The sequence below is a fragment of the Rana temporaria genome, chromosome 3 (genome assembly GCF_905171775.1).
Source record: "Rana temporaria chromosome 3, aRanTem1.1, whole genome shotgun sequence".
Classification (NCBI taxonomy): domain Eukaryota; kingdom Metazoa; phylum Chordata; class Amphibia; order Anura; family Ranidae; genus Rana; species Rana temporaria.
In genome coordinates this window covers 41,304,666-41,332,306 of record NC_053491.1, presented here as the reverse complement: position 1 = coordinate 41,332,306, position 27,641 = coordinate 41,304,666, and the positions used below count along the sequence as shown (strand labels likewise).

Below are 27,641 nucleotides of genomic sequence, written 5' to 3'. Positions count from 1 at the left end.
AAAGGGGGCTGAATACAAATGCACACAACACTTTTCAGATATTTATAAAAAATAAAAAAAAATTGAAAACCATTTATCATTTTCCTTCCACGTCACAATTATGTGCCACTTTGTGTTGGTTTATCACATAAAATCCCAATAAAATACATTTACGTTTTTGGTTGTGTAATGTTTGGGGGACCAGCTTGATCGCAGGACACAGGCTTCTTAAATCAAAACTATGGTTTATTAAACTTAAATGGCTTAGCAGCAGCAAAAACAAAAGAAATAACAGTCTCACCGACTTGTACAGCTCAGAACTGCTATCGCAGTTAAACAGTCCTTCCAGGTAAGTCCTTCAGTAGCAGGTTTTTAGGCAGGACACTGCCAAGTCCTTTCACAGCTTTTCATAGCTTTTCATAGCTTCCACAGCTTTCCTTGTCCACCATTCACCATGCATTGGACTCTCCTACACTCCTTCACTCTCACCTGCACTTCCTGTCTGCTTTAAACTACTTCCTTACACAGGTGCGTTAACCCTTTCCATTCCCTTAAAGGCACCATAGTCCAAACAGAGGGGAAATATAACGTCCTTCCAGGACCCAGCCATGGCGTCCTGTACATATCCCCCCCCTGTGCCCCAACGCCAAGGAGGTGGAGGCAACAGTGGAGCTCAAACAATGGACTCGGGAGAGGGCATCTGCATTTTGATGCAGTCTCCCGGGCCTATGCTCCACTACAAACTTAAATTCTTGGAGCGCCAGGAACCAACGTGTAATCCTGGCATTAGTCCCTTTACCCTGCCTCATCCATGTTAAAGGGGCATGATCAGAAATGAGCCTAAACTTCCTCCCCAAGAGGTAATACCTGAGGGAATCCAGAGCCCACTTAATGGCCAGACACTCTCTTTCAATAATAGCGTAGTTTTTCTCCGCTGGTGTCAACTTTCTACTGAGGAAGACTACTGGGTGTTCCTCACCACAAACAACCTGTGACAACACAGCTCCCAATCCTACATCGGAAGCATCAGTTTGGACAACAAACTCTTCTGAAAAATTGGGCGCTATCAAGACAGGGTGTTGGCACAGTGCTGACTTGAGCACCAAAAAAGCCTTCTCAGCGTCTGCATTCCACTCCACCATGACCGATTTCCGACCCTTAGTCAGATCGGTCAATGGAGCCGCCAATGTGGCAAAGTTGGGTACGAACCTCCTGTAGTATCCCACCATGCCCAGGAATGCACGTACCTGCTTTTTTGTGAGGGGGTGGGGCCAACTCTTTATAGCCTCTACCTTGCTGACCTGAGGTTTCACCACCCCTCTACCCACAATATAGCCCAGGTATTTCACCTCCTCCATTCCCAAAGCACATTTTTCAGGGTTTATTGTAAACCCCTCTTTCCAGAGAGAGTCCAGTACTGCCTGGACTTTGGGCAAGTGTGACTCCCAGTCTCTGCTAAAAATGACTATGTCGTCCAAGTACACTGAGGCATACTCCCGATGAGGTCGTAAAATCCTATCCATTGCTCGCTGGAACGTGGCTGGAGCAGTTTGCAGTCCAAAAGGCATTCTTTTGTACTGAAAACTCCCCTCTGGAGTAGAAAAAGCAGTTTTCTTTTTAGCAGCCTTAGTTAATGGGATTTGCCAATACCCCTTGATAAGGTCTAATGTTGCGATATACCTAGCTGGACCTAGTCTCTCAATAAGTTCATCTACCCGGGGCATGGGGTAGGCATCAAACCGTGAAACTTCATTAAGCTTCCGGAAATCATTGCAGAATCGCAGAGTCCCGTTGGGCTTTGGTACCAACACAATCGGGCTCGACCACTCACTCTGCGATTCCTCAATGATCTCCAGGTCCAGCATCTTCTTTACTTCCTCTGAAACGGCCTTCCTTTGAGCCTCTGGGATGCGGTAGGGCCTGACAAAAACTTTGACTCCAGGTTCCGTGATAATATCATGCTCTATGATACTAGTTAGCCCCGGCAAGTCTGAAAACTTCTCTTTATTTCTCTGCAAGAACTCCTTTGCCTGCTGACTTTGGTATTTAGATAGGGTATTTGCTACTTGGACACTCTCCACCCCAACCTGTGGCTCAAGCCTTGCACTAGCCAGGGAGGTCACCGGTTCCCTGTCTGTCCAGGGCTTTAACAAGTTGACATGATATATCTGATACGGTTTCCTCTTGCCTGGCTGGTGGACTCTATAATTGACCTCTCCCACTTTTTCCACAACTTCAAAGGGTCCTTGCCACCTGGCTAAGAACTTACTTTCCACAGTGGGAATTAGCACCGCTACTCGATCCCCCACTTGGAAGTGCCTTATTTTAGCAGCCCTGTTATAGACCCGTCGTTGAGCCTCCTGGGCTTTTTGCAAATGCTCTTTGACTAGCGGCATCACGGTTTGGATCCTTTCCTGCATTTGGGAGACATATTCCAGGACACTCTTATGCTGAACAGGTTCACTTTCCCACTCCTCTTTAACCACGTCAAGAAGTCCGCGAGGTCTCCGCCCATATACCAACTCAAAGGGCGAAAAACCCGTGGAGGCCTGGGGCACTTCCCGGATAGCAAACAGGAGAGCTGGTAACAGGCAGTCCCAATCTTTCCCATCCCTTTGTACCACTTTCTTGAGCATAGATTTAAGGGTCTTATTAAAGCGTTCCACCAACCCGTCCGTTTGGGGATGGTAGACCGATGTGCGTAGCTGTTTAATCCGGAACAGCTTACACACATCGGCCATAACCCTTGACATAAACGGGGTACCCTGGTCTGTGAGTATTTCCTTGGGGAAACCAGTCCGTGTAAACATCTGGAATAATTCCCGGGCAATGGCCTTTGAGGAGGTATTACGCAGGGGTAGCGCCTCAGGATATCGGGTGGCATAGTCAAGAATCACCAATATGTAGGAGTGACCTCGAGCTGACTTTACCAAGGGACCCACTATATCCATGGCTATCCTCTCGAATGGGACCTCAATTATGGGCAGAGGGACCAAAGGGCTCCGAAAATGAGTCACCGGAGCGGTCAACTGACAGGTCGGACAAGAGGTACAGTATCTCTTTACCTCTGCTTTCAGACCTGGCCAGTAAAACCGGTCGGTGATCCGTGCCTTCCGTTTTTTCAACTCCCAGGTGTCCCCCTAACACATCGTTATGGGCCAGGTCCAGAACCTTTCGTCTATATTGTTGGGGTACCAACAATTGCTCTACCACATTTTCTCTCTCCTTGGTAACCCGATACAGCAATTCATTATATATTGCAAAGTGTGGCCACCTCTCATTCGCACCTGGCTCTTGGGGAACCCCATTTACTACTACCACTTGTTCCCGTGCATGGGCCAAAGTGGGGTCCTGCATCTGAGCAGTCCCAAATGCCCCATGGGGAACACCCAAATCCGGCAGCGCAGGGGTAGAGGCCACTTCCTCATCCTCTTCCCCCAGCATTACCTGAAGTGGGAAAGGCTCCTCCCCCTTAGTGTTTTGGTAAGTCTGTGGACCACATATCTTAACATCCTCAATAGTATCAACACTACTTTCATCACCATTAACCCAATCATTAGCATTTTCCCCATCTGGGTCCACATTAACGTTTGGCAGTTCAGGGTTATCCCTCTCAGCAGCAGGAACAGGGGGGCTAGTTTCTCCCCAGTCTCTGAACTGTTCTCCTTGTTCCCACAGTTTTGTAAACAATGGACAGTCTCGTCCTATTATAACATCATGCACCAAGTTCTTTATCACCCCCACCTCTTGAGTAACAGTGCCACATGCTGAGGAGATAGACAACGTGATGAGCGGGTACTCTCTAGTGTCCCCGTGAATGCATACCACCCGTAAAGTTTTTCTTACCGGACCGATCTTCCCAATCACTCTAGGATGAACCAGGGTTACCATGCTTCCAGAGTCCAACAAAGCCCGGGCAGGGAGGTGGTTCACTTGGACTTCACACTCAAACTTTTCCTCATCCAGGTCGAGGTGTGTGGTGCACACTTTGTGGGCACAAAAAGACCCCCTCCGAAGAACCCCGCATTCCATGGGCTCCTCTTGCAGTGGGCAGTGTGCCCGGGTATGACCCCAGGAATGACATCGCCAACATTGTACATCCCCTCCTCTCCGAACAGGAACAGAACGCTGCGAAGGTACCGGGAGTGTCTCTTGGCCTTCCGGGGTGTTTGTCCCAGGGCTCCTTGGAACATCCTTTCGAAGGGCAGCAGTTGGTCGAACAGGCCGTGGCAGACTAGGCCCTAGGCGCTTGGTAGGTCCGAGCAGGTCCTCCACCACTGTATATCGTTCCACCATCTCAACAAGGAGGTTTGCTGTTTTGGGGTCTCCATGGCTGACCCACCGTTGGAGGTCATCTGGCAGGGACCTCAGGTATCGGTCCAGCACGACCCGCTCCACAATTTGGGGGCCAGACAACACCTCAGGCTGCAGCCATTTTTTTACTAGTTGCACCAGGTCATGCATTTGAGACCGGGGTGGCCGATCTGGACGATATTTCCATTGGTGTACACGTTGGGCCCGAACGGCCGTAGTCACCCCCAGACGAGCCAGAATTTCTGCCTTTAGCTTTTGATAGTCTTTAGCATCATCTGGTGGCAGGTCAAAGTAGGCTTTTTGAGGATCTCCAGTGAGAAAAGGAGCAATGAGGCCGGCCCATTGGTCCTGAGACCATCCTTCTCTCTCCGCTGTCCTCTCAAACGTAGCAAGAAATGCCTCTACATCATCGCTCAGGGACAACTTCTGTAGAAAATGGCTTGCCCTCACAGTCACCTGGTTGCCAGGGGCAACAGCCGCTGGCTCCTGAACCTGAGACAGCTGTTGCACCGCTTCCTTCAAGGCCGTCACCTGAGCCTGCATAACCCCTTGCTGGGCTGCTTGCTGGGCTGCTAACTGGGCCACCAACAGGCGAGTATTTTCTTGCTGCAGAGCCAGCGCCTCTTTGTGGTAAGTTTGCGCTTGTATGTTAGCCAGGGTTAGCTGTTTAATTAGCTCCTCCATTGCTTCAACTTTCAATGTTTGTGCAGCTTTAACCCAGGACATAAATTCAATGTACTGTCCCTTTAAATGTTAGTTCAATATAAAGTCCAATGCAACAGAAAAAAAAAAACGTTTTTTTTTTTTTTTTTTTCTCTTCTTATGCCTGTTATTCAGTCCTGCCCGCATTCTCCACCAGTGTAATGTTTGGGGGACCAGCTTGATCGCAGGACACAGGCTTCTTAAATCAAAACTATGGTTTATTAAACTTAAATGGCTTAGCAGCAGCAAAAACAAAAGAAATAACAGTCTCACCGACTTGTACAGCTCAGAACTGCTATCGCAGTTAAACAGTCCTTCCAGGTAAGTCCTTCAGTAGCAGGTTTTTAGGCAGGACACTGCCAAGTCCTTTCACAGCTTTTCATAGCTTTTCATAGCTTCCACAGCTTTCCTTGTCCACCATTCACCATGCATTGGACTCTCCTACACTCCTTCACTCTCACCTGCACTTCCTGTCTGCTTTAAACTACTTCCTTACACAGGTGCGTTAACCCTTTCCATTCCCTTAAAGGCACCATAGTCCAAACAGAGGGGAAATATAACGTCCTTCCAGGACCCAGCCATGGCGTCCTGTACAGTTGTAACATGGCAAAATGTTGAAAATTTCAAGGGGTATGAATACTTTTTCACGGCACTGTAAATGCTGTATAATAATAAAAACATCACCTTTGTGTTCCAGATTGTTGCTCACTTTTCAGCTTACTTTTTTGTATGTGATTTTTACATTGTAAGCTCTAAAGAGCAAGCCCCCCCCCCTGATTCCTCTTGTATTGAATTGTACTGTAACTGTACTGTCTGCCCTTATGTTGTAAAGTGTAAATTGTTGGAGCTGTATAAATAACAATAATAATGTAAGATCACATTTTATAAGACATTCAACTTTGGCACCCATTCACACCTAAACACACACATTGCAGTGTAGCTGTGAATGGGGTGTTAGAGTTACCCTTTAAGACACGCTAAACTGCAGATCATAGATGTGAGTATTCCCACATGGGAAAGAATTGGAATTTTACGTTAAACGCATTTTCAAGCAGTAAAATGCGTCTGTTCTGCTGCTTGAAAATAGATGAGTTTTGATAGACCCTAAAACATTTTTTTATTTCAACAAAGGTGTCTTTTATTAAAAGCATTCATCCTCGTTTCCTTGCATTGACAAACACTTCAGTATTTCTTAAATTACCTGTCTGTGCTACTTACATTGTTCCTTTGTGATGAGTTGCAAATGGTAGCGGCTTGCAGTTTCCTGTGAGACTTTGGCGGTGTGATTCAAGGTCATGTACCATGTGCTTTCTTTTATATTGACAAACTTGCTAGAACACAACAGATCTGTCCTATCGGTCCAGGGGGTACAGCAAAGGGGTGCCTATTAAGCACAAATTTGTCTGTTTTGTCGAACGAAAACAACAGAAAATGGCAAGAATACAGAGAGACTAAAGTAATTTACACTTATCCATCCATCTGATATCCTCCCGCTTTCAGATTTCTCATGCAGTGCAGAATATGGCTGTGGTGACACTTTGCAGGAACCCCAGATTTTCTTCTAATGCTGCACCTGTATGGTCTGGATGTAATATGGCAATGCAACACGTCCAGCCGGGGGGCTTACACTAAAATACTTCTTGCTGGTTTCTCTGACAGTAAAATCACAATGGATGTTTGCATGCTAATTAAAGGGGTTGTAAACCCTTGTCTTTTTTCACCTCAATGCATCCTATACATTAAGGTGAAAAAACCTCTGTCAGTCACCAGCCCACCCGATTTACTTACCTGAGCCGTGGAATTCACTCGTCAGTGACGCACTGTACCGCTCTCCACAGGGTCCCGGCTTTTGATTGGATAGATTGATAGCAGCGCAGCCATTGGCTCCCACTGCTATCAATCAAATCCAATGACGCGGGGCCGAGTCATACATTTGACAGCTATGAACTCGGGAGCGCGCCCGCAAGGTAACCCCCCCCCCCCCCCGAGAGCGCTTCTCCTAGGGGGTTATCTGATGTGGGGAGGAGCCGCGAGAGCTGCCGAGGGACCCCAGAAGTCGCAAATCGAGGTCACACTGTGCAAAACGAGCTGCACAGTGGAGGTAGGTATGACATGTTTGTTATTTAAAAAACAAAAACAAAGCTTTACAATCACTTTAAATAATATCTAAGATGTTTTAAGGTTTAAAACTGCTATCTTCAATTTATTTAACTCCGGTATTTAATATGTTTTCCGGTAGATGTGGTAACGCTCCTCTGGATCATCTACCACTCAATAGAATCACCACCATGAGGAAGAGGTACAGGTACGTTATATGTTGCAATGGAGCCACAGTGGTTATAATCATTGACTTGCATTATTAAAGTCTTGAGGTCTTTTCTGACCAGAACTATATAAATAAAGCGGTATTAAATCCAACAACCAAAGTGTAATATATTGCAATTTCCCAATTATTTAATGCAAAGGCTGCAGTAGTTTTCTTTTTTGTAGGCTTTTTCACCTGGGGATTCGGCCAGTAACACATTTCCTGTCTTAGGGTGTCTTCCCTCTGGATGGAGGAGCAACAGAGACACCTTAGGAGAGCAGCTTCTGAGGAAAGGGTAGTGTTAGATGCACTAGCAGATTTAGATGAACTTGACTAATAAACTAAAGCTGATCTTTACAGCATCTGAGCACCACAAACCAAAAAGGCTAATTAATTAATTTTAAATATTCAAAGCAAACTCCCCCACCTGTCCGTTTTTTCATTTTGGATGTTTGTCTCCTTCATCAAGGGTTAGTAGGAGGTATAATATCTATTCTATAAGATTCTAATGCAAATGGTCAACAATAAGTTAATGCCTCCATTCAATACTGAGTAATCATATATAGGCATAAATATAATTTGAGTTTATTGTGAACAAAATACATAGATTGTTACATATAGTTGTGGATACAGAAGTATACAATATGCAATTGAAGATACAAAGTCCTATACCAGACTCTTTTTGTAGATGAATGTCTGTCTCCATCAAGGGTTAGCAGGAGGTATAATTGATATAAGATTAAAATGGTCAACAATACATTCCTTCATTCAATACTGAGTAATCATATACAGGCATAAATACTGATAACTTACATCTTGATTGACTGCATATGCATGAAAGGTCTCCACATTAATTAAAAATGATGCTGTCACCATGAGGCCTCGTACACCCGACAGAGTTTCTCGGCAGAATTCGGCGAGAAACTCGGTCAGAGCCGGATTCTGCCGAGAAACTCTGTTGTGTGTACACTTTCGGCCCGATGGAGCCGCCGAGGAACTCGTCGAGAAAATAGAGAACATGTTCTCTATTTTCTCGTTGTTCTATGGGAGAACTCGGCCCGCCGAGCTCCTCGGCGGCTTCAGGGCTGAACTCGACGAGGAACTCGATGTGTTTGGCACGTCGAGTTCCTCGGCCGTGTGCATGAGGCCTGAGTCTTCTGCTTGCCCTGCCCACATTGCGGCTGCTCCCACTGAACCTCCAGCCTGGCCGCTGGTTCTCAATGTGACTTCACATTTTGAGTATGTCCAACTTAAGTGAGTACCTTAACAATCATGGATGTTCATTTACCCATTTTTCTTTTTTGGATTTCTTTATTTTTTAAAATATTTTTTCATTTACATCATATGTGTTTTTGGTTTCCCAGGCTTTCCGTCTCATGGGTCCTAATACATGTGTCTTGGCTGCATTTAGGAACATAACCCCCTTTTTTGTTCAATTTGGGGCATAGTCTATATATATATATATATATATATATATATATATATATATATATATATATATATATATATATATATATATATATTTTTTTTTTATTTATTTTTTAAGGCAGGAGGTATCACTACCAGTGGAGGTTGAGTAGGAGCAGCCACAATGTGGGTAGGGCGAGCAGAAGACTCCATGTAATTTTTAATGAATGTGGATACCTTTCATGCATATGCAATCGATCGAGATGTAAGTTATCAGTATTTATGCCTGTATATGATCACTCAGTGTTGAATGGAAGCATTAACTTATTGTTGACCATTTGCATTTGAATCTTATAGATATTATACCTCCTGATAACCCTCGATGAAGGAGACAAACATTAATCTACGAAACGCATCTGGTATAGGACTTTGTATCTTCAATTGCATATTTTATACTTCTGTATCTACAACTATATGTAACAATCAATGTATTTTTTCACAATAAACTCAAATTATATTTTTCTACTTTATCGTCTTTCTGGTAGTGCCTTAAAAATCCCACCCCAGGGGCTTTTTTTCCATGTTCTTTATGGGATGTGCACACCCTTGAAATCCTCTATATCAGAATCCCTTTTTCACTTTCCTAGTTGGGACGCTATGTAAAATCTACATAAAAACAGAATGCAATGATTTGCAAATCTTAATTTTCAATTCTACCATTTTAAGAAAAAAGCCCCCTTGGGACTTTAACAAAGTTAAAGTATAACAGACCTTTAATAATATAAAAATCTTTATTATACAAAGAATTCCTTAAGACCCCTTTCACACTGAAGCGTTTTTACAGAGTTTTAGCATTAAAAATAGCGGTATTAAAAAGCTCATAAAACACTCTCCATGTATCTCAATGTACCCTTTCACACTGAGTCCTGCAAGCAGCATCTTTGGAGCAGCTTTTGGGCGCTGAAAAAAAAAGCTCCAAAATCGCCCCTCTCCATTGAAATGAATTGAAAGCGCTGTAAAAAACGCCTTGCCCTTTCACACTGAGGCGTTGCACTGGCAGGGCGTTGAGAAAAGTCCTGCAAGCAGAATCTTTGGAGCAGCTTTTGGGCGCTGAAAAAAATATATACGATAGTCATGAAAGATACATATGATCGACCTGACACTTTTCAATAATTCCAGTCCAAGATATTTTTCAGGGGACCTTGGAAAGAGGGGAGGTCTCTGGATACTTTCACACTTTCTAGGGTTTCTAGGGTTGTCCCGATACCGATACTAGTATCGGTATCGGGACCGATTCCGAGTTTTTTCGGCGGTACTCAGACGCCGATACATAAATAGAATACTTAACCCCCCCCCCCGCCGCCGCCACCGACACCGGAGCCGCAAACCACCGCCGCGATCCACCGCCGTTACGCCGCATCCCCGCTACCGCCGACTGTGTAATACGGGCGGGAACATTACAGCTTTGAATAGCTGTAATGATTGGCGCCGCGCATAGACACTCCCCCTTGCTCGGGTGAACTGTCCAATCCCGAGCGAGGGGGAGTGTCTATACACGCAGCGCGGCTCCAATCATTAAAGCTATTCAAAGCTGTAATGTTCCTGGCCGTAGTACTGTACACAGTCGGCGGTAGCAGGTAAGCGGGCCATGGCTGCATATGGGGGGGAAACATGGCTGGATGGGGGGGAGACACAAGGCTGGATGGGGGGGAGACACATGGGGGGGGAGACACATGGCTGGATGGGGGGGAGACAGATGGCTGGATGGGGGGGAGACACATGGCTGGATGGGGGGGAGACACAAGGCTGGATGGGGGGAGACAGATGGCTGGATGGGGGGGAGACAGATGGCTGGATGGGGGGGGAGACACATGGCTGGATGGGGGGGAGACACATGGCTGGATGGGGGGGGAGACACATGGCTGGATGGGGGGGAGACACAAGGCTGGATGGGGGGGAGACACATGGCTGGATGGGGGGGAGACACATGGCTGGATGGGGGGAGACAGATGGCTGGATGGGGGGGAGACACATGGCTGGATGGGGGGGAGACAGATGGCTGGATGGGGGGGAGACACATGGCTGGATGGGGGGGAGACAGATGGCTGGATGGGGGGGAGACACATGGCTGGATGGGGGGGAGACACAAGGCTGGATGGGGGGGAGACACATGGCTGGATGGGGGGGAGACACATGGCTGGATGGGGGGGAGACACATGGCTGGATGGGGGGGAGACAGATGGCTGGATGGGGGGAGACAGATGGCTGGATGGGGGGAGACAGATGGCTGGATGGGGGGGAGACAGATGGCTGGATGGGGGGAGACAGATGGCTGGATGGGGGGGGAGACACATGGCTGGATGGGGGGGAGACACATGGCTGGATGGGGGGGGAGACACATGGCTGGATGGGGGGGAGACACAAGGCTGGATGGGGGGGAGACACATGGCTGGATGGGGGGGAGACACATGGCTGGATGGGGGGAGACAGATGGCTGGATGGGGGGGAGACAGATGGCTGGATGGGGGGAGACAGATGGCTGGATGGGGGGGAGACAGATGGCTGGATGGGGGGGAGACAGATGGCTGGATGGGGGGAGACACAAGGCTGGATGGGGGGAGACAGATGGCTGGATGGGGGGGAGACACAAGGCTGGATGGGGGGGAGACACAAGGCTGGATGGGGGGGAGACACAAGGCTGGATGGGGGGAGACACATGGCTGGATGGGGGGGAGACAGATGGCTGGATGGGGGGGAGACAGATGGCTGGATGGGGGGGAGACAGATGGCTGGATGGGGGGGAGACAGATGGCTGGATGGGGGGGAGACAGATGGCTGGATAATGGGGGGACATGGCTGCATATGGGGGGGACATGGCTGGATATGGGGGGGGACATGGCTGCATATATGGGGGGGACATGGCTGGATATGGGGGGGACATGGCTGCATCTGTGGGGGGACATGGCTGCATTTGTGGGGAGACATGGCTGCATTTGGGGACACATTAAAAAAAAGTATCGGTATTCGGTATCGGCGACTACTTGAAAAAAAGTATCGGTACTTGTACTCAGTCCTAAAAAAGTGGTATCGGGACAACCCTACTTTTAAACCAGGGACATAAAGCTGTCAAAGCCTTTTCTTTAAAAAGTAATAATGTTTGCCATTGAGCCTTGGGCTCTGACTGCTTTGTGTCCCTAGTTTAAAAAGTTTGTAAGTATCCAAATGCAAAATTTGTTGCGATTATGGAAAGTTATAATTATATAATTATAATGGAAATTGTACTATTTTTCTACACGTCTAATATCTAGAGACCTCCCCCCTTCATAGGCCCCCTGAAAAAGATCTTGGATTAAAATGATTGAAACGCACCAGGGCTGTCATATGTGTCTTTCACGACTATCATCCCTATATGAATTATTCCAAGATGGGGATTTGTATATGGTATTGTCAGAGCTATTCAAGGTTTTTAAACATCTATATGATGTTTTTTTTAGTATTTTTTTTGTATAATAACATGTTTCTTTTTAGATTAATAAAGATCTGTTATACTTTAATTGCGTTAAAGTCCAAAGGGGGCATTTTTGCTCGTTTTCATGGTTCTGGGGACGAGCAGTTAATACTCTTATTGTTTAAATTTTTGCATTTTAAGAAAAAACATGATCATTTTGAAATTAATGGCATTAAAAAAGTTTGGACAGGGCAACAAAAAGCTGGCAAAATAAATATTACTACCAAGGAAGATGGGCAGAGGTTCACCAATCTGTGAAAAGCTGCAGGCTAAAAAATGTCTAACAATTTTAAAATAATGATCCTCGGTGTAATATTGCAGACTATATATATATAATCATCTACAGTACATAATATCATGAAAAAATTCCAAGAATTTGGACAAATCTCTGTGTGAAAGGGGGAAGGCAGAAATGAAATATTGTATGCCCATGATCTTCGGGCCCTCAGATGGCACTGCATTAAAAACAGACTTGATTTTGTGATGAACAACACTGTATGGGCTGAGGAATACTTCAACAGTCATTATCTGTGAACACAGTTCACTGTGCCACCCAAAAAAATGCAAGGTAAAGCTCTATCATGCAAAGAAGGAGCCATATCTAAACATGATCCAGAAACACTGCCATCTTCTCTGGGCCAAAGCTCATTTAAAATGGTCTGTTGCAAAGTGGAAAACTATTCTGTGATCATATCGAATCGAAATTAGACATTCTTTTCGGCAACAATGGGCGCTGTGTCCTCTAGACTAAAGAGGAGAGGGACCTTCCAGCTTGTTATCAACGCTCCGCTCAAAAGCCTGCATCTCTGATGATATGGGGGATTAGTGCATATGGAATGGGCAGCTTGCACATCTGGAAAGGTACAATCCATGCCGAAAGATTTTTCCAGGTTTAAGAGTAGCATATGCTCAGGCGAGAATGGGACAACATTCCTCTCCCAGACATTTACAGAGTGTTGTAAAAAGAAGTGAAGATGCTACACCATGGCAAACATGACCATATCCCACCTTTTTTGGAATTGGGGTTGTACATTGCCAGCTTTTCGTTCATTGAGAGATGTTGCTATTGATATTCTTCTTTGTTCTATTGTGAATTAAATATGGGTTTATGAAATTTGCAAATAATTGCATTTTGTTTTGATGTAGATTTTACACAGCGTCCCAACTTTTTTGGAATTGGGGGATTGTATATTTGACCTCTGCTTTTTCTTGAGAGATTAGTTAGTGATCTTTGTTGATGGGTAGCAGAGACAGCAAGTCACAAAACTGTAAGAGAGGAATTATTACAAATGTACCATGGAGATGGCTGTGGAAATAAGTCTTCTGCAGGGCTGGAGAGTGCAAAAGTTGGTGCAGCTCTGCATAGAAATCAGTTTCCATTTTTTTGTTTTGCCAAAGCTTAATTGAACAAGCTAAACTAAGAAACTAATTGGCTATTATGTACAGCTGCACCAGATTGTGCACTCTCCAGTTTTAGTAAATCAACCCCATTATAGTTTTTTTATACATACACTTCTGAGCTGCAACTGATAATGCATTATGCATGATTGTAATTTCATGACAAAGAACCATTCCTTTTTTAGCTGCACTCTGTGTGTTTGTTTTCCTTCCAAGTATGTTTGTAAAGACATTTTCTATTTCTTAGCTCATATCACTCTGTCATCTATTTTAGGAATGGCCTGGGACCAGTGAAAGAAGGTGAAGCACAGTATTCCGTGGTCCACTGTACCGGTTATATTAAGGCCTGGCCCCCAGCAGGTAAGAACAAAGGTAACGAGAACATTATGTATTAATCATTAGATTGTTAAGAGAAAAGTCATTAATATTATTACTATTATACTATTACTATATTATTACTATACTGTACTAAGGCCATATTTAGAGCCTTTGCTGTCTGAGGAATGATGATGCTATTGCCGCAGTATCGGAGAACTATAATTGAACCCTACACTCTGTCACAAGGGAGCAGAGAAGGATATGAATATGGTCGTTCTTATAGCAATGTTAAAACATTTAATTTTCACAGAGACACAATACAAATCAATGAACATGGTCCACTTGCCGTAAAACAACGAAGGTGCAGGTAACCAGACATATTATCACATGTGCCAGGAGATCAGATCCTTTGTATGGGGACTTCTGTATTAACTGGAGCAATTAAGATGTTATTTATAGGTCATTAACCAGAGAAAATATAAGCAGGCAGGCAGGATATTTTTGGAAAATGTGATGCACTGGGAATTAGAATTCTGTTATTAGTAACAACAGGTTAAGGTTTAGTACTGGAGGTTTAGTATTGGAGGTGTCGGTGCATTTGGCAGATCAGAATGGTCTGTTCCCTACAGAATTATGACTTTTGTCTGAAAAATGGTCTAGCAGCTGGTAGTTATGCAGGAGAGTGACAGACACTGTCACATTGGTATCTCAGCTTTCCATCCTAAATTAAAAGGAAGGAAGTCTCTCGTTAAACCTGAGTTACATATTGTCATCAGTGCTGTTCCCTCCACCAAGTTCTTCCACTTGTTTTGTTAATTGATTTTTCAAAGAACTACATGCGCCATTAATCACTGACAAGAAATCGAAATATTCACTGACAAGAGATCAAAATAGTCCACTATGACACCAATAAAACCAGTGTTTGTGTGCACAGTAATGTAATAGAGCAATGCGGTGTAACGGATGCACACGCTTAAACTAACACTAAACAATTCCCTTATTCACCAAAACATAGTCCATACATTTCATGAACGTTCTGAAACTCGATTTTTTTAAATGTTGTGGTTCTTTGTAAAACAGTCAAACCTACTACATGCAAATATTCAGAAGAATTACAAATTGAAGGATCAGCAAAGTCTTCTTTTGTATTAATCTGAACCATGCTATGAGTTTGCCCAACGGGTCAATCAAAGGAGCCTAAGCTATTTAGAGACTAGCATTTCCAGCTTGTTATTTTAAACCCAAATCTCCCATGGATCATCACCATTCTGGAAATGATATAGAGAAGACTGTATGTGGCAGCAGAGCCATCATTGATAGGGTTTTAAGGGGGCCCAAAGCAACCCATCTTGCATGAGGTGGAGCAAAGAGCCAGTGCTGGGTCTCCTATTTGTCTATTCCCCTCCATTGCACGCATTTTGGTGAGTGGAGCCCTTAAAAATTCATAATTTAAACATATCATTTATTTACTGTTTTAAAACAGAACATAATAGCAAGCTGCACATACGTAATTGTTAGATGTTGCATGGCTGAGCCTGGCTGGTCGAGTATTATTATAAATTAGTGTGAAATTTGTATGGTGGAAAAAATCTAAAAACTAAAAATATTTCCATTTATTTTTTGTTTTTAATTTCTTCTCCATTCATTTAAAGTATTCAACTTTATAGCTAAACTAAAACATAACCAAAAGCCAAACAGAAAATCCTATAAAGAACCATCCAAGATAAGGGTCAAGGTCAATAATGGAATAAAATGATATACAGGCGGTCCCCTAGTTACAAACACCTGACTCGCAAACAACTCCTACTTACAAAACAGAGGGAGATAACAGGAAGTGAGAGGAAATCTACCCCTAGGAAGGGAAATTCACACCTGTAATGCCTTGTACACATGACCAGTTTTCACGACGAGAAAACTGCCATTTTTTATATTGGTCGTGTGTATGCTCCCTAGCAGTTCTCTCAAAAAAAAAAAACTGCCCGCAAAAAAATTGAAACCAGCTCTCTTTTTTCTAGTCGTGTTTCCCGTCAGTCTTTTTCTCGTCGCGAAAAACGGTCGTGTGTATGCTTTTCCGAGGGGAAAAAAACGAACATGCTCAGAATCAAGTATGAGACGGGAGCGCTCGTTCTGGTAAATCTAGCGTTCAGAATGGAGAAGCACAAACTGAACACCAGAAAACGATCTTTAAAGCACGAAGACTGAAAAGCGCGAATAGTCTCTCACCAAATTTTTACTAACACAAGGATCAGCAAAAGCAGCCCAAAAGGCCGTGCCATTTTAAAAGAACTTCCCCTTTATAGTCCTGCCGTATGTGTTGAACGTCACCGCGATTTGGTCGGATGTTTTTTTGCATGAACGTGTGTATACAAGTCAGGCTGGAAAGGAATCACGTCGGGAACAACTTTGTTTTTTCTCCTGCCGAGAAAAATGGTCGTGTGTACAAGGCATAAGTGTATGGCCTCGTACACACGACCGTGGAACTCGTCGTAACTGAAACATCGGTTTCCTCGACGAGTTCCTTGTCAGGCTTGTCGAGAATCTTGACAAGCTTTCTTTGCATACACACTGTCAAGACAAAATCTCGTCGTTCTCAAACGCGGTGACGTACAACACATACGACGGCACTATAAAGGGGAAGTTCGATTCCACTGGCACAACCCTTGGGGCTGCTTTTGCTAATCTCATGTTACTGTGTGTTAAGTAAAAGTTTGGTAAGAGACAATTCGCGCTTTTCAGTCTGTTACAGCGTGACAAATGTGTTATCTCCATTACAAACGCTACTTTTACTGAAGGTGCGCTCCCGTCTCATACTTTATTCTGAGCTTGTGCGGGTTTCTAAGCATACACACGAACGTGTTTCTCGTCGTAAACCAGCCTGGTGAGAAACACAACGAGGAAATTGAGACTCCCGACAAGGAAAAAGAGAACTTGTTCAATTTTTTTCTCGTCGAGTTCCACAACAGTTTTCTCGACGAAAAACATACACGCGACTGTTTTCCTCTGCAAAAAAGCTCTGCCACCATGGATTCTGTCGAGGAAAACGATTGTGTGCACACTGGACGTTTTTGGATGTTTTTACAGCAGCTGTTTTTGGCAGTAGACGTTTTTTTCTACAGTCAATAAACTCTCCATCATGTTATCCTATGTGTCCTTGCACACATAGGCTGTTATCAGCAGTTTTGGGCAGTGGCGTTTTTGAGCAGTAAAAAAAACACAAAACTAGTGGGTTCTGAGAGACGTTTTTCAGCTGTAAAAACGCTCTAATGCTGATAAATGTCAATAAATGCTGATAAACGCTCAAAAACTTCACTCACCAGCGTTTAACGTTTTTGATCCATTGAAAAAAAAATCTTCAACCAAAAAACACTAAAAAACGCTAACGCGGAAAAACGCTAAAAACCAGAAATAAACACTAAAAAACTCTATTGAAAAAACATTGTAAAAAGTTGAAAAACTCACTGCAAAGCTACTGGCGTTTTTATAACGTTATTTTAACGTCCAGTGTGCATGAGGCCTTATTGTGGGGAAAAAGGTACATCCACGGATTGTTTCCACAACAACCCAAAATTTACAAAATCCAATTGTCATTCGGACAGAAAGTGAGGTGAAATCTTCTGAATATAGGCACAGACAGCAAAACAAACATTACAGGGGTGTTAACCCTTCCCTATCCAAAAAGCTTTTTTTTTTTTGGCTGGAGCTACACTTAAAACATTTACCTGTTCTGACGTACAAACAGATTCAACTTTAAGCGCAGGTCCACACAAAAATGGAACCTCCGCTGTCCGGATTTCCCCCCCCCCCCCCTCCGGGGGCACATTTTTCACCTTTCAGGGGGGTGCAGATACCTGTCTAAGACATGGCATAGACCCCCGCATTTCCCTTAGGGAGTCTATGCCATGTCCAGCGCCCCCCTGTTGTTTTCTGGGAGACACATGGGTCCCAGAAGACAGCAGGGTCCAGTGGCATTGCACAGCGTGAGTCGTGCATGCGCAGTAGGGAACCAGAAATTGAAGCCGCAAAGCTTCACTTCCTGACTCCCTTATCGAAAATGGCAGCGCCAGCACCCGAGAGCCAATCGTTAGCTCGGCTTCGGGTGCCGACATCGCGGACGCACTGGACAGGTAAGTGTCCTTATTTTAAAAGTCAGCAGCTGCAGTATTTGTAGCTGCTGACTTTAAAAAATAAATAAATTGGCAGACCTCCGCTTTAAGAACAAACCTACAGACCCAATCTTGTTTGTAACCCGGGGACTGCCTGTATTTAATATTTGCTATGCTACCAGTAATAATCGCTGGTCTTTCAAGGCTGGTTGGCACCCAGCCTGCATTTTTTTTTTGCTACCACAGTAGCTTCACTAGGGGGCTATACATCTTCTACCAGTGGTTCTATAGGTGTTACCAGGAATGATTCCAAGATTATGTATACCAGTGAACTGTGAATTGATATAGAATGGGCATCATGAAAACATAGACATGTAAAAAATATGAAACATAATTAACAAAAAAGGAACAGTCTACACGTGATAGAAGATATAGAAGATAGAGCTTTCTAGTTCTGCTGACATGCACATTTATATCACAGCAGTGCATCTACACTTTGTTTTTTGGCTGTACAGGACCCGGTTGTACAGATGAGTGAGATGAGTGGTTATTTTTAGCAGCTATAAACCCATAAACAGACTCTTATTTCTTGTGTGAGTGGTTTCAAATCAGAATTTCCCCTCAGTAACCTGTGTAAATTCCTAAGTTGTGGCGTATGATGTTTTGTCTTTTGGGAATAGAAATTTTGCTCACAAATTCTATATATAGAATTGTTTCGCCTGCAGCCAGCAGCCCCTTCTCTAATGTATGGCAGGTGGGAATTCAGCTTTCCAGTACACGCAAAGGTTCACTTATTCCACATTGTTTGTGTGTTCAGATCAGAACAAACCCACTGACGTGAGGTTATACTGAGTAAGACTTTTTTGGCCTGGCTGGCTCAGCATTATTATAAAGTAATGTGAATTTTATATAATGGAAAAAAATCTAACTAAAAATATCTCCATTTATTTTTTGTTTCTAATTTCTTCTCCATTCAAAGTACAGTACTCTTTGGGGCAGATCCACAAAGAGACTACGCCGGCGTATCTACTGATACACCGGCGTACTTTCAAATTTCCCGCGTCGTATCTTTGTTTTGAATCCTCAAAACAAGATACGACGGCATCTGGGTTAGATCCGACAGGCGTACGGCTTTGTACGCCTTCGGATCTTAGATGCAATACTTCGGCAACCGCTGGGTGGCGTTCCCGTCGTTTTCCGCGTCGAGTATGCAAATTAACTATTTCCGACGATCCACAAACGTACGAGCGGCCGTCGCATTTTTTTACGTCGTCTCTAGACAGCTTTTTTCGGCGTATAGTTAAAGCTGCTATTTGGTGGCGTACTCAATGTTAAGTATGGCCGTCGTTCCCGCGTATAATTTAAAAAAAAAATGTTGTTTGCGTAAGTCGTCCGTGAATCGGACTGGACGTAATTTACGTAATCCTTGCGACGTCATTTAGCGCAATGCACGGCGGGAAACTTTAGGGACGGCGCATGCGCAGTTCGTTTGGCGCAGGGACGTGCTTCATTTAAATGAAACACGCCCCCTACTCGCCAATTTGAATTACGTGCCGTTACGGCGCAAATTCTTTCTGGATTCGAAGCAAACCAAAGTAAGTTACGACGCCGTAGCGTATCTCAGATACGCTGCGCCGGGGCAGATCTTTGTGAATCTGCCCCAGTGACTTTACAACTAGACTAAAGCATAACCAATAGCCACACAGAAAATCCCATAAAGAACCATCTCAAAAAAATGGGACAAGGTAAATGAGGACTATAATGCTATATTTAACATTTTTTACCCTATATTGCTATGCTGCTAGTAAATACTCAGCACAAAATTGCTGGTCTTTGAGGTTAGTTGGTATCAAGTCTGCAGGTTTTTTTCAGCCACAGTAGCTGCACTAGAGGACTTTTCATATGAAGTCATGGTCCATAAAGAGGGCTTTTAAAGTTTTAATAACGTAGCCTTCTAATACTGGAATAGCATTTATATAGGAAAAGAAAAATGTTTTGGCATTGTAGCCATCCTAACCAACAAATGAACAATAACAGCTTCTGGTGCTACTCCCTAACAGTGAGTATGAGATGGGTGTTAAAGATAAGCATTGATAGCTGAGACTCAAACCGTCTATGACCAGCCTTAGCCACCTTGTCTTCCCCATACTGAGTAGTAAATGTGTGTGTGGGTTTGGGTTCCTGGAGAACTGGGGCGACTTCTCAGTCGGTTACCAGTTCTATAGAAGGGATGGACTGCACCTAAATGGGGAAGATGCAGATCTGCTGGGAGTGAAGATGGGCGAAAGATTAGAGGGGCTTTAGAGCGGAGGATCCAGAGGTTGAGATAGTCAGCGCGGAACATATTCCAGAGGGTAGTATTGGGAGCATTAGTGGTAGGTTGACTAAAGCACCTAAACCCGAGGTAAGTATAATAACAAGTCCTATTTGCAAACCTTGAGCACCCAATAAGGAGATAGTATGCGGCCAGTCTACGTGGCATGTTCACCAATGCCAAGAGTCTGGCGGACAAGATGGGAGAACTAAAACCACTGTTGTACGAGGAGGATTTAGATTTTGTAGGAATTACAGAGACTTGGTTTGACAGCTCTCAAGATTGGCTGGCAACCATTTTAAGGGTATACCCTATATCGCAGGGATAGAGATGGTAAAAAAGGGGGAGGGGTATGCCTGTATATCAAAAATTATGTACAAGTGAATTTGAGAGATGACCTCACTAAGGGAGCAAGGGAAGAGGTGGAATCCTTATGAGTAGAGCTACAAAGAGAGTAAAGTAATATTGGGAGTATTTAAACAGAAAAAACTTAACCTAAATAGGTTTAAGAAAATTGCAGAGCTAATTAATATATTAATAAATAAACAATAACATATAAACTCAATAACACCACGTGACAAGTGATATAAAGTCCATAAAAAAATTGATGAACAAATTTGATGAGAAAATTCCTTATTCTGTGAATCTTCCACCTCACCACCGTGCTGTGATAACTCCCCTCTGAAAAACGCACTCACCAGACGGATTTTCCTTTCACTCTCGTGTTAGGCTAAATCACTTGTGTATGATCCCACAAATGGACAAGCGAATCTCAGCTGGACCACCGTGATAATCCCTCAATGATATACATGAAAACAAAAGAAGTGCTCCAATAGTGTAAAATTGTACCACCAGTTTAATTCAAAATCACAGCAACACTTCATTCATTAAACTCACATGTAAAAAATTAAAAGTCAGCTTCAAACAAATCACAGCAAACATCAGTGTTTAGTAGGCTCTGCAGTGCTAGGCGGTCATGGCGGACCTGAGGTGTGTAGGCTCACCACACTCCAGATTCGATAATTTTAACCACTTCCAGACCGCTGTACGACTATATACGGCCTAACTTTAAAGATACATATCTCGGTAACGGCAGCAGCTGCTGCCACAACCGAGGTATCTATCTTTACTGTCAGCGGTTCTGGTAACGATAACGGTGGTCTCCGCGGCGGATTCGCCGTGAGATCGCCGTTATCGGCGGCGGGAGAGGGCCCCTCCCGCCGCTGTCCCGCGCCCTCCGCTGCTTACCGGAGCCGTCGGTAGCGGCGGAGGAGATCGCGACCGTTCGGCAGCTGAGCGGGGACGAGACTGAAGGAAAAATCTCCTTCGCCCGTCCCCATAGCTCTGCTGGGCGGAAGTGACGTCAAAACGTCAGTCCCGCCCAGCCTCTTAAAGAAACATTTTTTTTTTTTGTCATTTGAAAAAATGAAATTTTCCAATTTTTTTTTTTTTTTTTGCATTTTAGTCTAAATATAAGATCTGAGGTCTTTTTGACCCCAGATCTCATATTTAAGAGGACCTGTCATGCTTTTTTCTATTACAAGGGATGTTTACATTCCTTGTAATAGGAATAAAAGTGATCATTTTTTTTTTTCCAGTGTAAGAAATAATAAAATAAATAAAAATAAATAAGAAAAAAAAATTTTTTTTTAAAGCGCCCCGTCCCGACGAGCTCGTGCGCAGAAGCGAACGCATACGTGAGTAGCGCCCGCATATGAAAACGGTGTTCAAACGACACAAGTGAGGTATCGCCGCGATCGTTAGAGCGAGAGCAATAATTATAGCCCTAGGCCTCCTCTGTAACTCAATATGCAACCTATAGAATTTTTTAAACGTCGCCTATCGAGATTTTTAAGGGTAAAAGTTTGACGCCATGCCACGAGCGGGCGCAATTTGTAAGTGTGACATGTTGGGTACCATTTTACTCGGCGTAACATTATCTTTCACAATGTATAAAAAAATTGGGCCAAATTTATTGCTGTCTTATTTTTTAATTCAAAAAAGTGATTTTTTTTCCAAAAAAAGTGCGCTTGTAGGACCGCTGCGCAAATATGGTGTGACAAAAAGTATTGCAATGATCGCCATTTTATTCTCTAGGGTATTAGAAAAAAATAAATATATAATGTTTGTGGGTTTTAAGTAATTTTCTAGCAAAAAAAACTGTTTTAGTCTTGTAAACACCAAATCTGAAAAACACCCAAAGTAGAGAAGTGGTTAAAAAACTATTAGATAAGCACCTGAATGACCACACCATACAGGGATATACAATGTAATACTGACATCAAATCACACACATAGGTTTGACTTGATGGACTTGTGTCTTTTTTCAACCTCGCCTATTATGTAACTATATATCCCCACCCCACAAACTTACCTTCCACTTAATTACAGGTTTACATTGGAGTAAACCATACAAGAGAATACCTTATATACCAAAAAAGGGTGACAACTCTTCCGCCTGAAAATCTGTGAGGGAGTTAATCATTATATCTGTATGTTGGTGTGTAAGGGCACAAAGAATAAGGAATGAGAAATATAGTAATCCATATCTGATATTATTACATTAAAATGACATGAAAAATACCAACACCTTTTAACCACCTCAATACAGTGCACTTTCACTCCCTTCCTGCCCAAGCCATTTTTCAGCTTTCAGCGCTGTCACACTTTGCATGCCAATTGCGCTGTATTTTTTTCTCCACAAATAGAGCTTTCTTTTGGTGGTACTTAATCACCTCTGCGTTTTTTATTTTTTGCGATATAAACAAAAGAATAGCGACAATTTTGGAAAAAAAGCTATATTTTTTACTTTTTGCTATAATAAATATCCCCCAAAAAATATATAAAAAAATTTTTTTTTCTTAGATTTGGCCGATATGTATTCTACATATTTTTGTTAAAAAATAAATCTCAATAAGCGTATATTGATTGGTTTGCGCTAACGTTATAGCGACTACACAGCGCCTTGAGGCAATTTAGTTCACATTTGTAGCGCTATACAAGTTACTCACTCACTCAAAATAGGGGATAGATTTATAGCATTTTTATTTTTATTTTATTTTTTTACTAGTAATGGCGGCGATCAGTGATTTTTATCGTGACTGCGATATTGTGGCGGACAGACCGGACACTTTTGACACTATTTTGGGACAATTCAGATTTATACAGTGAACAGTGCTAGAAATATGCACTGATTGCTGTATAAATGTGACTGGCAGGGAAGGGGTTAACACTAGGGGGTGATCAAGGGGTTTAATGTGTTCCCTAGTGAGTGATTCTAACTGTATGGGGAGGGGACTGACTGGGGGAGGTGACCGATCGGTGTCCCTATGTACAAGGGACACACTATCGGTCTCCTCTCCCTGACAGGACATGAATCTGTGTGTTTACACACACTGATCCACGGTCTTTCTCAGTTTCTGGGCAATCGCGAGTGTCTGGGCGGACATCGTGGCCGCCGGGCACGTGCATCGGGTCCCCAGTGATGCAGCAGGTGCCCCCTAGTGGCTCGGGAAGGCAAAGACGTCATATAACGGCGGGCGGTAGGCTAGTGGTTAAATACCCCATTCCTTAGGGATTTGAAGATTGGAATGCAGCTAAGGATCACTATGGGGGTTGTTTACGAAAGTCAAATCCACTTTACACTACAAGTGCAAATTACAAGTGCAAAGTGCACTTGAAATTGCACTGAAAATGCATTCGGAAGTGCAGTCGCTGTAAACCTGAGGGGTAGATCTAAAATGAAGGGAAGCTCTGCTGATTTTATCATCCAATCATGTGCAAGCTAAAATGCTGTTCTTTAATTCCTCTGCATGTCCCCCTCGGATCTACAGCGACTGCCCTTCCAAGAGCACTTTGCACTTGTAGTTTGCACTTGTAGTGCAAAGTGGATTTGCCTTTAGTAAATGACCCCCTACGTGTCTGAGCTCAATGTGTATATCTGTTTAATGATGAAGACAGTGGCATAGTGTGATCAACACTCTGGCAACTGGTGTTCTGAGTGGCACAATGCTAGTCTATCTCAGAGTACTCAATCTTTCTTACTCCCACACCAACATACAGAAGGGCGACCCCAATGTCAGAGAGCTTCCTTCTATAGGAGCAGCTTAAACACACAGAAATAGGAAAATACAAGATTCTGAACACCTTAAAGGGGTTGTAAATGTTAAAAAAAAAAAAATCCCCTAAATAGCTTCCTTTACCTTAGTGGAGTCCTCCTTCACTTACCTCATCTTTCCATTTTGCTTTTACATGTCCTTATTTCTTCTGAGAAATCCTCACTTCCTGTTCTTCTGTCTGTAACTCCACACAGTAATGCAAGGCTTTCCCCCTGGTGTGGAGTGTCGTGCTCGCCCCTTCCCTTGAGGGGGGAGGGGGCAAGCAGGAGAGTCAGGACGCCCACCAACATACCGCTCTTTTCTCTATCTACAACGTAGAGAGCGTCCTGCTCGCCCCCTCCCCCCTCAAGGGAGGGGGTGAGCACGACACTCCACACCAGGGAGAGAGCCTTGCATTACTGTGTGGAGTTACAGACAGAAGAACAGGAAGTGAGGATTTCTCAGAAGAAATAAGGACATTTAAAAGCAAAACCAAAGGATGAGGTAAATGAAGGAGGACTGCACTAAGGTAAAGGAAGCTATTTAGGGAAACATTTTTTTACCTTTACAACCCCTTTAAATACAGGGCCACCTCAACCATCACAAAAAAATATCATTATATTTGGGTATCTTTAGATATGGGCTGATATACCTTGGTTAGCTAGGTTGAATTTTCCTGGGTGATCACTATTGTTCCCAATAGAAGGAAAGTGACTGCTCATAATGGCCTTAAAGAATCTCCAAGATAACGATGTTTTTGGCTGTGACTGTAAGTTCTGAATATTTTCAACTCATTTGTAGAATGCCTCATTAGAGACCAGATATTTCTAATAAGCAACTTGGCATTTGGACAGTGTATGCTAATGCTAAAACTTTGTCCTGCTATTTTGGACTGTGAGTGAAAATAATAACTCTTTCCAGCCAAGGCTTTTCTGGAGAAGTCTTCATTAGAAACCAAATATTTCTCAGAAGAGATCCATTGGCAGTCTGACCGAATGCATCCTTTAACCTTTTCAGCAACCCTTGTTGTCTGCCTCTAAAACTTGACATACAAACACAGACTTGGTTAGAAATTTTTAAACAGTATTTTTATTTTCTTATAAAATGACACTTCAGTCAGACCAGCCACTCTTGTGACATTGCTAGTCAGAAAGATCAATCTGCTACTCCCTAGGGGCCAGATCCACGTACAGCGGGCGCAACTTAAATATTCGGATTTAAGTTACACCGCCGCAATATTTCTACCTAAGTGCCCGATCCACAAAGCACTTACCTAGAAATTTGCAGCGGTGTAACTTAAATCTGTCCGGCGCAAGGCGTGCCCAATCTAATGGGGCGAGTCCCATTTAAATTATATATATATATTCGCCAGCACACCAGGGATCATCTTAAAAAAACGTCCAAAAATTTAATGCATATCTGTTGATCCAAAAGAGCAACGTTTCGAGGCCACGCAGAACCTCTTCGTCAGGCAAAAGAACTGGCATCTTTTGCCTGACGAAGAGGTCCTGCGTGGCCTCGAAACGTTGCTCTTTTGGATCAACAGATATGCATTAAATTTTTGGACGTTTTTTTAAGATGATCCCTGGTGTGCTGGCGAATATATATATATGATTTACTTTCCGGTTCCCAGCCGGTGATCGTTTCAGCACCCTTTTACTTCTTGGCCATTTTGCCGGAAGGTGTGCAATCGGAATATTCTTGAGATCCCATTTAAATTAGGCGCGCTCCCGCGACGGACATACTGCGCATGCTCCCGACGCGATTTTCCTGACGTGCTTTGTGCGAAGTTACGTTGCGCCGAGTTTTGAGAATCGCGACGGGTGTAAAAGAAAAAAAAAAGAGTTGCGGCGGGAAAAAAAATTTTTTAAAAAAAATTTGACAGCGACGCGGGAAAGAAGGGTCTACTTTTACATGGTGTACTAAGTTTACACTTTGTAAAAGCAGCCCTAATATATATATACAGTATCTCAAAAGTGAGTACACCGCTCACATATTTGTAAATATTTTATTATATCTTTTCATGTGACAACACTGAAGAAATGACACTGTCCCCTCAAAATAACTCAACATACAGCCATTAATGTCTAAACCGCTGGCAACAAAAGAGAACATTTTCAAATTAGACCCAAAGTGTCAATATTTTGTTTGGCCGCCATTATTTTCCAGCACTGCCTTAACCCTCTTGGGCATGGAGTTCATCAGAGCTTCACAGGTTGCCATTGGAGTCCTCTTCCACTCCTCCATTATGACATCATGGAGCTGGTGGATGTTAGAGACCTTGCTCTCCTCCACCTTCCATTTGAGTATGCAATAAAAACTGTCCCTCTGGTAAAAGAAAGGGTTAAAATCTCTAAACCAATGTTGGAGAAATTTCAATTTTTTTCATTATGGCTTTAGCAAGGCAGTGTTTTCTTTGCCATCTGTGTCCCATTTTAGAGATTTTGCTTTACTTCCTGTCCCATAGGCAAACAGAAAGTGAGAGGAAATCTCTGAAAATTAAAGGATAAGTTCACCTTCCGTAACATGTTACATGTTACACCCATATTCAAGGTGTAATATGTAAAAAATTTAAAGAATTGTGGCCAAGCATGGCTCCGCCCAGCCGCATCACTCATTCACAGTGTTCTGTGAATAGAAAAGTGACAGCAGTTGTAGTTTTCAATGAACTACTACTGTGGCGATGTGGAGCGCTGTGGTAGTTCATTCTCTCTTCCTGACAGATTGTATTTGCTTGCCTGTATGGGCATATTAATACACTGACAAATCTGCACCTACATGGCAACAGCGATCTTCTGATTTCTGGTGCAATGCTTTAGAGCAGGGGTGTCAAACTCAAATTCATCATGGGCCACATCAGCATTATGGTTGTCCTCAAAGGGCCAGATGTATCCCTAAACTATATACATTTATCCAGGGCTTTTTTTTCCTCACAGAATAGGTGCAGTACGCGCAATAAATACCAGGAGTGTGTTATGTGTGGAGTTCATGGATGCGCTATTTACAGTGTTCAGTTTCAGGGTTCCCTATGCACAGAGTACAGAGATCAAGGATGCACTACTAACAGAGTGCAGGGTTCAGGGGTGCGCTTTGTACAGAGTGCAGAGTTCAGGGGTGCACTATGTATAGAGTTCAATGTTGAGGAGTGAGCTACATACAGAGTGCAAGTTCAGGGGTGCGCTATGTATAGAATTCA

The 27,641-nt window shown here is 43.4% G+C and overlaps 1 protein-coding gene across 3 annotated transcripts in view; it reads left to right on the top strand.

The window, feature by feature from the left end:
• ARNT2 (aryl hydrocarbon receptor nuclear translocator 2) overlaps positions 1 to 27,641 on the top strand; it is a 191,989-nt gene that overhangs the window by 113,050 nt on the left and 51,298 nt on the right. For 2 of the 3 annotated variants that reach the window (XM_040342428.1, XM_040342430.1), the window contains 2 exons: positions 7,235 to 7,300; positions 13,888 to 13,985. In XM_040342428.1, the coding sequence (XP_040198362.1) occupies positions 7,235 to 7,300; positions 13,888 to 13,985 (164 nt within the window). The remainder of the gene's footprint in view (positions 1 to 7,234; positions 7,301 to 13,887; positions 13,986 to 27,641) is intronic. The other variant, XM_040342429.1, reaches the window with a different exon arrangement.